Raw genomic sequence first — 14,479 nt, 5'->3', positions numbered from 1 at the left:
GGGTAAATCGGGAGGAAAATGGGAAGAAAATGCATTAAAAAGGAATGTCACATGTACTACACTTTGTCCTGATAGTTTGTCATATAAGTAAGTTAGATGGCTTATTAGGAATAGTTGTTTTTTTTATGACAAAAGCCAGTGTAATTCTAAAAATAAATTGCACTATTTTTTCCTCAAAACCATTTAAGACAAATAAATATGGAAGTTACAGCTAGGAAGAGCATGTTTTCTTAGTGCATATGCAGTCTTGTAAATAAATATGTTTAAAGAAAAACCAAACGCAGCCCTTTTTGCTGTGAATCTGACTAAACAATACTGTCTCCTGCACTCAAGCTCTTTGTTCAGCACTACAAACTTTTCGACAGGCATCGTGCAGAACTAAACGTTCACCGCAGTCATTGGAAGCAACAAAGTTAGAATATGTCATATAAATCCTCATTCTTTACTAACGGAGAACTTTTTCCTGCACATTTCCCTACATCTGTTTGTACTTTTAGATTTGTTTACTGTGGAAACTTTACGCATGTTGGCACATTTAGCTTAACTCCAAGCACAAAATGCTTCTGTGTTTTGGCCTGGTAGGCTGTTTATTTACAAGGCACGTGTGTGCTTGGATATTATGTAAAACTTGGAATGGATTTTCCTGAACTGCTTTTTGCGGTTCAGGCAAAAGGTTTTGAGTAACTGCTTTGGAAAATAACCAACTTTATAACCACAGGATTTATCATTTGTTTGTTGCCTTCAGCATTAAGAGATGGTAATTGGTTCAATAATTTGCTTTATAGTGCAGTTATCTATGTTTATTTAGAATGTCAGTTATCACTGTGTGTCAAATTCTACTGGGTGTATTGAGCACTCCTCAGGCAGTAGAATTGTTACACTGCATTAAATGAAACATGCAGTAGATAGAAAGCTATTTGGAATTAGATATAACTAGGGGTGGGTTTATAAAATCGATTTTTCGATTCTAATCGATCTTTATTTGAATGATCCGATATCGATTCATATAAACGCGAGATCGATCTTTTAAATACACCCCTTTTTACGGTGTACACGGAAATCTGTTACCTTCTTTAATCTCGTGTGACCAGCCGCTGTTTTTTCGTGCAGCGAGTTCTGACCTGCACATCAGTTCAGCATGGCAGAAGCTCCAGTAATGCCTGGTTCACACTACATGATTTCTGCCCTGATTTTCTGCGACTGGTCTGCGCTACATTTGCCGGCTCGGGAGCAACTCGGTTCTTAATCAATGTGAAACAGCGAGGGGAAACAGCGAGGGGAAACACACGGGAGAGGTTGTAAACAAGTGGAGCAGGGGCGTAATATAGTTATCGTTCTCTACAAAACAAAATATTTATTAACCTCCAACTTCAGAACAATCCCTGTTGGTCGTGTTGCCAAATCCACTCAGATTCCTTTATTTTTTTCTCTTTGATATTACGCTGCTCATCAGCGCACGAACTTTGATCTCTCGCTACTTGTTGGAGTGTATTTTAGGACGTGGTATCATTAAACCCCTCGTCACTTCTCACGTGTGTTTTTGTGACAAAACGTAGTTTGGGAGACCAGACAGACTCATCTGAGATTCCTCCTGGTGATAGATGGTGTATATCCCCCCCCCTACCCCCCCTTCCCCCCCCCCCCCCCCCCCCCATCACCCATCAGTCGTGCAGTGTGAACTGCACAGCGACCCGGCAAATCAGAAAGTTGTGTAGTGTGAACTTGGCATAAGCTGTGCAACAGCCAGGTGTATGTTTACATTACACATACAATGTTGTAGTGTGTCAGACATATAAAATAATAATAATAATAATAAAAAAATTTAATGTTACTGTTTTTTGTTGTGGATTACTTATTTATGTAAAAACAAATATTTTTAATAATGAGTGTTCTTTGTACAATTATCACATTCGTTCTCTGTACATCTGTACATATTTAAACAAAACCTGTTAATGTAACTCAAATATGCCTAAATGTGTTGAATCGAAATTGAATCGAAAATCGAATCGAAGATCGAATCGAATCGGGACCTTGTGAATCGGAATCGAATCGATCCAGGAAATTAGTGGTGATACCCAGCCCTAGATATAACTTGGGTAAAACTTGCATGTGGATACATTAAAATGGCTTATGAAAAAGTGGGTTACAATTAAAATGGGTTAAAAGTAAAAGTTTAAAATATGAAGATTATCCGAACTGCTATACTCAATACTAGAATCAGCTTGGATATTAATGTATATTTAGTAATTTTAAACTGTTACTAAACTGTCACTAAGTGTATAAGCAAGCATTACAAATAGTGAAACAATATAGTGTGGTAAACAATGCAAACATCACAAACAAAACGCAGAAAGAATTATATAATGCTTCAAAGGTTAGGTCTTCAGACTTATATTGCGCAGATATTGACAGATTGACAGATATTGGGCTGTTCTCACTACTGGGGTGAAGCTTATTTCATAACCGAGGAACTAGAACACTAAAACAGCAAGCACTCCAGGGCAAGAGTTTAACACTTGATTCTGGCTGTGACAGGAAGCCAGTGTAGTAAATGTTAAGTAAATGAGTGGCATGAGAGTACTTTGGTAAGTTGTATATCAGATGAACAGCAGCATTGCTCTGTAATGAAAATACAAAACATAAAAGAAGAACAGCAAGTAAAATGATACAGTATGCAGTGCCTGGATATGACAAAAGCATGTATAGTAATCTGAGCAGTTTCTGTGGTTGTATTCTTCTGCAATTGTGAAGAAGAAATCTGCAGAATCTGATAGTTGATGAAGTGTGGTCAGAAAAGTTAAGGTTGTTGTCCAGAAGGACACCACAACTCTTTACTGTGCTCAGCAGAGTTTAGATTTGTCTAGATTTGGATGTAGGTGGTGTGTTGACAAAAAGTTTAAGTTTCTATTGAGCTTATAATAAACTGAAGGAATTTAAAAAAATGTCATCTACATAGCATTGCTACAAAGTGCCATGGGATCTCTCAGGAACCTCTGCAGTGAGATTGCACAGGGATGAAACATAACCCCTCTATGATATCTTGTATGTGTCACAAAAACCAGACAAATCTATGCTTCCTCAACTCAAAGTCAAAATGATAATCCTGATGACTGGTCCACCCTAAGCATATCTACTGGTATATGGGCCAGGCCCTGTTTTACAAGTTGTCTAGGCCTTGTATAACTGTTAAGGCTGTGGTTATTTATATCCTTGAAATGACAGTAATTTTTAGTACATCGCAATTCAAAACGCTGGCGCAGTCTTGAGCTTCTTAACTACACTTGAATTGAATAGCAGTTTTAATTGAGGACTTTTCTATAGCCACTCTTCACTCAAGCACCTCTCATTCAGGCACCACACTATAGGTGATCTTTTTGAATTTATTTCTGTCTGTATTGAATCACTTTATTTGCAACCTTATCCCATTGTACATGTGCCCCCAGAAGTATGTATACTTGTATATGTAAGTATACTTAAATATACTCTTACGATTATTTTGTCCTATTTAATCATGTTTACAGCATTTCCAAGCATGGTTGTGCATTTTATTCATATATCCCAAGGATATAAAAATATATAAACCTTTATGAAATTCTATCCACAGCTTTACTATTAGTGCAGTTCTACCACCATTCACCTTATTTCCTTATTTATTTATTTATTTAATCAAATGGATCTGTTAGAAACACTGCTATGTATTCTTTGTACAGCAATCACATAGATTGAGTTTTGTGTAACCACATTTTCCCTTGTAGCCTATCTGCCTGGATTTTGATTTGAGTGTGTTGGTGATCATTTTATTGCAGACTGCAGCAGCCTACTTCATTGGTCCTCTTGGAGAAAATTGACAGGGGAGGGGGGTGTTGGATGTCAATCACTGTCTAGTAAGACTGTGAAAAGCAGGTGGTTTTCAGTCTGTAAAGGTTAGAGCATTTAGAGATGACACGTTAGTAAACCAGTCGTGTTATTGTCCTGGGCTACTGAACAGAGGCTGTTATGTCACTATTTTCAGTTTAACAAATTTGGCTATTCACACACACACACACACACACACACACACACACACACACACAGGATTCAAAACTGATATTTGAGTAAGCATTCATTGTATTTTGATAGATCAGAATGTTTAGGCAATGCATGGTTGCTGTGCTTGCGTATATGGACAAGTGTGTTAGCAGCAAAGCGAAGGGTCAAAAGGTCAGCGTCATAACTGTTTATTGGTAACCCTTAAGTGACAAATTTAGAGACCCATTAAAATATAAAAAAACATTCTAGAGTTTTGTGTCAGATGTTATTAAATGGAAATACGATTAACATAACTGTCATGCAGAATGCCAATGACAATTTATTCTCGCTAAACATGCAAGATGCAATCAGTGGCACAAAGCCACTTAACAGCATTGGTTAAGATAACAAGTTTGGTATAGTCCTACAACATATCTAAATCATGTTTGTTAAGAATACATTCCCACACTTCCACATGTGCAAAGTTTTCCTAAGGGGTTAGGGACCTAACAGCAGATTTTGGTGGATGTTAAAACCCCTTAGTTGTGCCAATTTCTGTGATATCTGCAACACTGGTCTCAAATTATCAAAAATACCACCTGCCATCTGTTGGAAATAAATTTAAATGAATTTAACGTTAAGCCACTGTAATAAATCAGTTTGTCAGTTTGTGATTAATTAACTTTGCTAATGCATACTTTTATGATTGGGTGTCTAGATGTCTCAAGTGACAAAGCAGAGAGGCTTATTTTTAGGAAAACCCTTCCCTTTTGTAACAAATAGTTTTTGGCTTTGTGTGTTGTTATTTTTTATTTCACTTGAAAATGCTAACTAAGTGGACGTAGTGCAAATGGATCGGCATGAGAAATAATGGACATCCGCATCGGTGTAGAATTCCTATTATGGGGTGCACAGGTGGCACAGCGGTAAAACACACCAGCCCACCAGAGCTGACACACAGACTTGCAAGTTTCACTTTTAGCTCTGCTACTGGCAGGCTGGGCGCCTATATTGATAATGACTGGCTCATCCGACGGTGGGAATGCCGGAAGGGATTCCTTATAACTACTGCAATTATGACCTCTGATGGCTGATTGATGGCACCTGCACAATGAGACAAGGGGGCGTAAATGACTCTCCATGTGTAATACGGACCTTCATATGCAGGTGATAGGAAGCAGTTGGTGATTGGGTAATAGGAAACGGACTAGACTGGAAAAACATGGGAAATATGAATCAAAAAGAATTCCAATTATTATTTAATTTCTAGTTAAAATAGCTTGTAATATTTACCACTAAGCTAATTGCTCGTTAAGTAAACCTCAAATACTAACCAAATGTTTGTTTTTCTCGACTTACTTGCGTTTGCTAATCTGAGCAGCCCTATGAAGAGTGTCTTGGTTAATACATCATCCAGCTAACAGAGGGTTGTTCTGTTCAGTTGGTCATGCGCTGGCCAGTAAATAATGCATTGTGTGGTTTCTGCTCTCCTGTGGCAGCTTTGACAGTGGTCCTGACATGCAAGCGAGCATTCGTTGCTGAATTACAGCTGGCACTGAATCATGGCTTTAACCGCCTGGCCTGTTTCTGCCCTCTGATCTACGTCTGATACAAATCTCACCACTTGGCAGGAAAACCAGAAACAGGGTTTAAGCAAATCAATCACTGCCTTGTCAGACTACAGCATGGTGCTTCCAGCCTCACCTCGGGTTAGAAGTGATCCGGATGTCTATTGCATATGGGTTCATTTAAAACTGTGTTAAGAAAAGCCTCAGTGCACACTACTTAGAAATCCTCCAGGCTGGATCAGAGCAACAGGCTAAAATACCTTTAAGCTTGCTTATAGTAAGCCTAAAGGCAGGATGCCACCTGCATTTTAACTTTCTTTAGTCTTTTTGCTTTTGTATCGCATTTACTTAGTTTTGCTTATTTGTTGTGTGTAAATAAGACTTGATAAAAGGGTCAAAAGATGTGAAAAGGTTTCTTTGATTTCTTGATGGGCATGGATGATTTTTAGTTGGTTTTAGCATTCCACCTACCCCCAGCTGACATTAATCCCAGAAGCTGGGGGGTCATTTCTGCAGCGCCTTTGTCCAATGGCTCAGACTCATCTGGATTCCTCACATAGGTTTTATTGATTTGTAATGTTGTGCTGGCCCCAACATGATTCCCTATTATGAGGCCATTGATTGTCTTTTGATTGGCCAGCTCCTCTGGGAGAGGTGCCTGTAACCTATTTGTCATATACTCTAGAATTGAGGCGGTTTTATTCTGTAGTGTTATCTGTCCATAGATTCAAATGAAAAAAAAAATATTTTTACCTTAACAAATTATTAAACAAAATAAGTAATTAGTCAGCTAAGTGTGCAGAAAGCATATATGTGTATTGCCCTGTCAAAATGTTTAAACAGTGTTAACGTTGCCATTGAGCCTTCTGGAACTTGTTAACTGATTTCCACTACGTTGAGTCAAGATATGTCGCCCCCAGCTGCTGCCAGATGTCCGCTTTCATTCTTGTGGAACATGAGCTGGCTCGAGCTGTGTACAGTTCTACCTCAGATCTCAACCACAGCCCCTCAGCTTTTAATTAACTCAACACTGCACTGGGATGTGAGAAAGCCTGCAGCGCTCTGCTGCTGCTGCCTGTATACTCTTAGCTGGAGAGAAAGAGGATAAGTAAAAGGCATTTCTGTTAAAAAGGAGAGTAGCCATAAGGCATTTTACCTTGATGTGACAATGAACTGTCCTGCCATGGTGGCATTTGAGCAGGCAAGCTTGTTACACACTCTTTTCAGTCTTGCTTTTGCCAAATGAGACCAGCCCCACAGGCCATAATTAGATTAATACCCATCACTGTCTTGGTTTGTATGTCCCACACCAGTGATCCCTCATACTTGTTTGTTCAGTGGAGTAATAAGATTACACTTCCAGTACACATGCAGCTGGAGCATAAAGTGGGCATGGAGCCTACCAGCAGGCAGACTGCAAATTAACCCCATGTTGATTTTAGATCATAGACCGTAGTAGGGCACTCTCATCTTAATTACCTGGTAAACTGTTTTATTTTCTTAATTTCTTTTTTTTATGTTTTTAAAGTTTTTCTTTATTTTTTTCCTTTGGGGAAGGATTTGTTTGTTTTATGATAAAAGTAATACATTTTTTTTATTCTTTTACATGGTGCATAAAAACTTAATGTGCTTTAGCTGTAAATTACTCTGATCCACTACTGCTGGAATCCAGGGTTTAAATGCCCAGCTAAGCTATCAGCTGGTTGGGTGTCTACATATAGACATGATTGGCAATGTCTAATGGCCGAGGACAAGTTGTGCACACTGTATTTATGTTCATTTTATTGTTCTTTATTACTGTATCGGATGGCAAAAGGGCGCAGCAGATAGCCCTCGCCTCACCACAAGAAGGTCCTGGGTTTAATTCTCAGGTGGAGTGGTCCTGGTCCTTTTTGTGTGGAGTTTGCATGCTCTCCACGTGTCTGTGTGGGTTTTCTCTGGAAGCTTTGGTTTTTAGGTGAATTGGAAATACAAAATTGCTTGTGACAGTGTTTGACATTGAACTTGAACTGATGAATCATGTGTAACCTGTAACTCATTGTCCGTTATATATTTACCAGAGTACACACAATTTGTTGCTTGTTGCCGTGAGTGACGTGCAGTTTCTGTGTGCACAGCAAACCATCCAATCATTCTTGATCATTAAGAGTTAAAGCTGCCCCTCCCCTGCTAGTCATTCTCACAATCTGGAAACAAGCGATTTGGTTTTGAAAAGAAAATTAATGTCAGATGTATCTAATTGTTTTGACTACAGAAAGGATGATGTTAACCAAAAACTGGTCATTTGTCACCAGTGCCTTGCAGTTGTTGCCACAACACAAGGCAACACAACTAATTTGTTAGACCATTTAAATTGACGCCACCAGATCTGGATGCTATGCAAAGCATAAAACTCTTGTGTGCCTTTGCCAGTGCTTTACCATATGATAAAGGTTCCAAACCACAGAGATAAATCACTGATACAATAACAATTAACATAGTTACCAAGGAGGGTTTTATAAACATGATTGGGTTACTTAGTAAGTCGTATATACCATCATGCACGTATTTTCCTGAAGTTGCTATTGTTATTTATTATACATTTAATGTAGCTTATTTTATACGTTTTATTTAGCTATTTTAGCTTTTTTTTTTTTTTAGCAAATTAAGTATTTCTGTTTACAACTCAGGGGGCTGGTGTATGTTTAGTGCTATAAAGAGACTTTAACTGTAAAACTGAGCTAACTGAGCTGAGCTAACTCTGGTGTCCATGTTACTTCACCTCTCTTAATTCTTAATATCAAGTGCATTGTCTGTTATATATTTTAAATTCTTGCTCTTTTTGATTAAATTGTTCTTGGTAAATTCGTTTTCTTTTGCGATCGCACCTTTCTGTCCTCTCTGTACCTTGCACTGGCTGACAGGATATATTTTCCTTCCACTTGGTGTCGCTCTGAAGCACGTTTCAGCCAAGTGACGTTGCTAATACGTTGCTAAGTGAAAAAAATAATAAAAAGCGAAGGGTAAAGAGTTGCGCAACGACCCGGCAAAATAGGTGCATGTGAGAAAACCTCGCGGGCCGCACTAACAATGAACTTTGACGTTATGTCGGGGGCCACAAAATATCGGCCTGAGTTTGAGACCCCTGAATTAGGTGAACTGGTGTTGTCTTTTACCCCTTGAGATTAAAGATTTTTAAAAGCAGTTAAAATAAGGAGCTACTGTGTTCCAAATGTTAGATGAGCACCTCACCAATGGTGGTTGTTAGTGTTTTCAACTTTAACAGTGTGCAGTTCGAGACATGGCTCTCACAATCAGCAGTGATGTAACTACCTCATGCTTCATAAATTATTACATGTGACTTGATATTTACTTTCTAGTTTACTTTTGCTGTTATTGTATGTCTCATTCATGGACTGTATTTGTAAAATAAACTGTTTCATGTGCGTTCACAATAAATATCCTCTTGGCATATTATTTCATTAATACATTAATACAGATTTTTAAAGCCTTTTAAACCAGTCTTTAATTTCGATTAGTTTTCCATTTGTGTAATCCATAAGTTTTAAGTAAAGAAGTACAGAATTATGCCGTGGTGTTCCTTTAACGTATTCCTGAAATGCACACCTTTCACAGTAAAGGCTAGGTTTGATGCATTTAAGATCTTTAACCTGCACTCTGTAAATTGTGTAATCCCTTAGGAAGCCCAGGATAAACTCCCAGCTGGTGGCCCAGCAGGTGGCCCAGCAGTTTGCCACCCCTCCCCCTGCAAAGAAAGAGAAAAGGGAGAAGCCTGAGAGACCTGAAAAAGAGAAAGTGGAGGCTGAGCGACCGGAGCGAAACTTGCCCGAAGTTGAACAACCTGTCAAAGAACGGACGGAGCTTGAGACGGAGCATCCTGAGAAGGAAAAGAAGGACGGAGAAAAAGAAATCACACCCACCCTCCCAAAGAAACCCAGCTGCAAAAAGACCAGGTACTGTACTTGTGCAGCATAGTTAAAAAGCATTTTGGTGAAAGTTATTTGTATTGCATAACCACAGCTCTGTATTTTTTTTGTCTCTTCACAGGCCTAAGGTAGACATTCATCACAGCCCGCCGAGCGAAAGAAATAGTATACAGTCTGGGAAATCGACCACCAAGACTAAGAACTCTCACATCTCAAGGTGCCCCCTTTTCCATCTGAACTGTTGTGTCTCGTCTTCTATTATATTAGAACGTTTAATGTAATTCCTTCAAACGAACAGAGCCCAAGCTATATTAATAACTACAGCCGAAGGTGCCTTGCTTCAGATTGAATAGCTAGTGTAAGTAATTCTGTCTGTAACAAAGCTGGCAGAGGGCCGCAGTGCATCTCTATGCAAGAGCCGCTCTGATTCAGAAATGCAGCCCTTCCCCCTCCTGCTCTAGTCTTTTCTTTCTCCTTTCTCTTCTCTCTCTGAATGAGTGAATGATTTAGTCCTGGGCCAAGCTGAAATGAGCAGTGCAGGGTTTCACTCCCACACACACTCTACTGGCTGCTTTCCCACTCTTCTGTCTGTGCCACACAATGCCAGCAAGGCTGAGTGGCACGTCTGAGAGATTTGGCCGACTAATTAAATGAAGTGTACTTGAAGAATGAGCCATAAATATATTTCACAAAGTTTTGACACAAAATTTAACAGTATGTTTGGACCAATTCAGCACAATTCAATAAACCAATATAGCTGGTAGTAGGTCTTTAAAAACTGTAATTTTCATATACCAGGATTGCTTCCACTGCCATATTTTGTGACACGGTTATATTGTCATCTTTATTTGTACGCATTAGTGACTTGTTCATGGAATAACTGAAATTCTGATTTCTTTATTCGTAGTACATGCAAACAGTTGCATGTTTTGGTCAAACTATAAATGTTAAACAAAAGTACATTGTAATAACATTACAGTAATCCGTTTGTTTTTTGACACACCCATATGAGAAAATATGCATGGCTCAATTAAGTTAGACAGCCCTGAATACTTTGGCACTCACAATTTGTTACATTTTTAAGCACACATTTCAATTTATTATTTTTTTTTAATGGGAACAAGCATATATAAGCAAATATTTAACTTCACTCACAACATCACAAAAGAAGCCCCAAATTTCATACTAAAATATGCTTTATTACTGACAAAACCCTCCTCCAAAAAGTAGTTCCACAATATACACTGATCAGCCATAACATTAAAACCACCTCCTTGTTTCTACACATACTGTTCATGTTATCAGCTCCACTTACCATATAGAAGCACTTTGTAGTTCTACAATTACTGACTGTAGTCCATCTATTTCTCTACATGCTTTGTTAGCCCCCTTTCATGCTGTTCTTCAATGGTCAGGACTCTCCCAGGACCACTACAGAGCAGGTATTATTTGGGTGGTGGGTCATTTTCAGCACTGCAGTGACGCTGACATGGTGGTGGTATGTTAGTGTGTTGTGCTAGTATGAGTGGATCAGACACAGCAGTGCTGATGGAGTTTTTAAACACCTCACTGTCACTCACTGCTGGACTGAGAATAGTCCACCAACCAAAAATATATCCAGCCAACAGCACCCCGTGGGCAGCATCCTGTGACCACTCATGAAGGTCTAGAAGATGACCAACTCAAACGGCAGCAATAGATGAGCGATCGTCTCTGACTTTACATCTACAAGGTGGACCAACTAGGTAGGAATGTCTAATAGAGTGGACAGTGAGTGGACACAGAATTTAAAAACTCCAGCAGCACTGCTGTGTCTGATCCACTCATACCAGCACAACACACACTAACACACCACCACCATGTCATTGTCACTGCAGTGCTGAGAATGATCCACCACCTAAATAATACCTGCTCTGTGGTGGTCCTGAAGGGGTCCTGACCATTAAAGAACAGGGTGAAAGCAGGCTAAAAAAGTATGTAAAGAAATATATGACTGCAGTCAGTAATTGTAGAACTACAAAGTGCTTCTATATGGTAAGTGGAACTGATAAAATGGACAGTGTGTGTAGAAACAAGGAGGTGGTTTTAATGTTATGGCTGATCGGTGTAATTGAGCTGTTACTATGCAACGCTAACAATTCCCTAGCTTGCCTTAACACAGTAGGTAAAAGGCGTAAGGTTTAAAACTTCAAAGTAGTTTAATTAATGACAAATAGAATTTAGTTATTATTTGTGTATGTTTATTTTACTTACAAAAAAAAACAAAAAAAAACAGGTTGCTTTGTAGGATGCATTGGCATCAGACAGTCCTCGTGGCCTCTGGTCTTTGTCGACTGGGTCATGTTTTGCGCTGAGGAGTGGACCCTTTTTTTTCAGCTATTGTGGGTCTCCAATAGCGGGTTGCAATTCAAGTGTCATCTTAAAGTCATGCATTTGATCAATTTCTCGTTTTGTATAAATGCAAATACAAACAGTTAAGGTTTGTCTGCATAAAGCTTGTTACTTGGCAACACATCAGTGGAGTGATACAATTTTGGTGAGAAATAGCTGTGCTGTTATTACGAATATCGGCATGGTAAGATTGCTTTTCAGTTAATCAGACTGTAAGGTCAAAAGTAACCGTTGTATTATGCTTATCATGCCATTAGTTTTGTTTATGTACCATCTATTCATTCCCCCTCCCGCTTCCCTCCATTATCACATCTACATCTTTTTAACATCCTGTAGCTGGTAAATAAACATTTTCATCTGATTCTGCCTTACAGACCCAAACTAAAGAATGTGGACCGGAGCACAGCCCAGCAGCTAGCTATCACAGTTGGAAATGTGACAGTTATCATAACGGACTTTAAAGAGAAAATTCGCTCATCCTCCACATCGTCTTCGACAGTAACATCCAGCGCCGGCTCAGAGCAGCAGCACCCGAGCTCAGGCTCCGAGAGCATGGACAAGAGCTCGTCACGCGCCTCGACACCCAAACGAGAGCTCTCGCTCGGCCACGACGAGTCGTTCTGAGCCTCCAAACTACTCTTGGACACTGGAGATGCTGGCTGTTTTCTCATTCTCCAATGCCCTGACCTCATTCCACCCCATATGCTTTCCTTTATCAAAAAAAAAATGGGGCAAACGCTCACACCTGCTCACACCTGAATACTGATGCGTGCACACGCAGATACATCCGATACATCTTCTGATTGTTGGAGATAATGTTTCTCTGGACCCTTAGTGGATTGGAGAATTCTTGGCATCAAAACTCAGTAGCACTGGGGTGACAGCAGGGCCCCTGGGAATGCGTCTCTGCTCTTGTATGTATTGTTTTATAATTGTGAGTAAGCATCAGGCTGAATCAACCTTTTTTATTTTATTTTAGTTAAAAGTCTGCTGTGCACAATAACCACATACATTTTAACTATTCCCTAAACCTCTATGACACTTATTTATTATCTGTTTTATCCTAATACTTTTAGAGATTCGTTCCATTGAAGCTTTGCTAAGTAGCTCGGCCGATGGTTTCTTTTTACACGTCAATTTTTTTTCAAGATTGAATTGTTTTCCCAAACCCTCCTGAGAAACTCTCCCACATTGGTGCTAGCTACACTGTGAATTTTTTTTTTTTTATCTCTTCAGACACGGCAAGGTCCTCAAGTCTTAAGTCTCTTTCACTTAGTCTTACAAACCACCTGGTCAGCAGTTATATTTATTTTCTTTTTCATTCTGAGGGATCTGCTCTTCATGGTGGCATTTTCAGCCTCATGTTGCCAGGCAGTCTGACCAATTTCAAGCTTTTAAACAGTCCATTCTCTGTCCCTAGTTCACTAGGATGCTGTCGACATCTCTAAATGAAATCTGGTCTGTTGCTCCTGTATTTGCTGCTGATTCTGTCCCTGCAGAAAGGCAGAAAGATCGGGGACAGCTGAAGCTAATAAAGAGGCATCTGTGGTAGGGTGCATAATATACTAGTTGAAATAGAAATCTGTATTCTCTAAGGTTCAGTGGTTGGGATTTGTTTGACAAATCTTAATCCTGAATTATTTATGGCGTGTGGTGATAACACTAAAACGATTCTTCAATATAAAGCGACTTTCAGTTCAGGATCAAGCCTAGCTAGTCTGTGGTTTTAAATGAAGCCATAGCCATGTGGCATGTAATCTGCTTAGACGGTGTGTCTCAGCATGCTTGAGTGACACTTGGCACACATTCGTTTAGTGGAGCAAAAAGAAAAAGGCTGATCCCCAGAATGTCACCGAAGGAAAACAAAGGACACAAGTAGGCTGTCTTATTTGTATGTTGTCACTTTGTTCAGATGTTCAGAGCATTTTATTCAGTAATGAACAAAACAGGTCTTACATCCCCGAGAAAAGCCAAAATTAGGTACTGATGCAAATAAAAAGATTCACCCAACATCCTCTTGGCCTGTATTAAACCTTGTATAAAGTATGTGTATATGATATGAGTTTTATTTATTGAAGGACCAAAGGAATTTGATATTAATGACATGCTAGATAAATAACAATTCACAATGTAATTATCATATGTGTGCTATATAATACATTTGAAATAAAGTCTAATATAACCCATATGTCATTTTATGGTCTAATTCTTGTATTTAAGTGCAGCATAAGTCATCATTTGCTTTGGAATTAAGCCCACCAAGAGTTCATTCTTGTACATTACTGCGTTGATTCTTGCAAGATACGATCGGGTGGGAGGGTCACATCTGCTAGAACAGTACTGCAATATTTAAACGTTTCTACTTGCTTAAGACTTTGTAGTATCTGGTAAATTGAATGAAAAGTGTGGAGCGCTGTGTGTATCACTTGTTACTAAATTGAATACTTGATTGTGTGCCTCCAATGATGCAACGAAGTTGAATTTTCAGCATTTCTTCATTTCTTCCAGTGTTGCCGAACCTTTTGCATATGTTCTAATGAGTTTGCAGTAGTGCATAGTCCTCTGGTGTTGCGTACAAATGAAGAC

General features: G+C 39.1%; 1 protein-coding gene across 1 annotated transcript in view; it reads left to right on the top strand.

Moving 5' to 3' along the window:
• rybpb (RING1 and YY1 binding protein b) overlaps nucleotides 1–14,079 on the top strand; it is a 28,947-nt gene extending 14,868 nt beyond the window's left edge. The window contains exons 3-5 of the mRNA XM_062996717.1: nucleotides 9,257–9,529; nucleotides 9,624–9,719; nucleotides 12,268–14,079. Of these exons, the coding sequence (XP_062852787.1) occupies nucleotides 9,257–9,529; nucleotides 9,624–9,719; nucleotides 12,268–12,517 (619 nt within the window). The 3' untranslated portion in view covers nucleotides 12,518–14,079. The remainder of the gene's footprint in view (nucleotides 1–9,256; nucleotides 9,530–9,623; nucleotides 9,720–12,267) is intronic.
• Nucleotides 14,080–14,479: the final 400 nt, after the last annotated feature.

This window comes from Trichomycterus rosablanca, chromosome 6, assembly GCF_030014385.1.
Source record: "Trichomycterus rosablanca isolate fTriRos1 chromosome 6, fTriRos1.hap1, whole genome shotgun sequence".
Classification (NCBI taxonomy): Eukaryota; Metazoa; Chordata; class Actinopteri; order Siluriformes; family Trichomycteridae; genus Trichomycterus; species Trichomycterus rosablanca.
The sequence above is the reverse complement of the archived record's forward strand: the minus strand, read 5'-3'. Positions and strand labels throughout refer to the sequence as shown.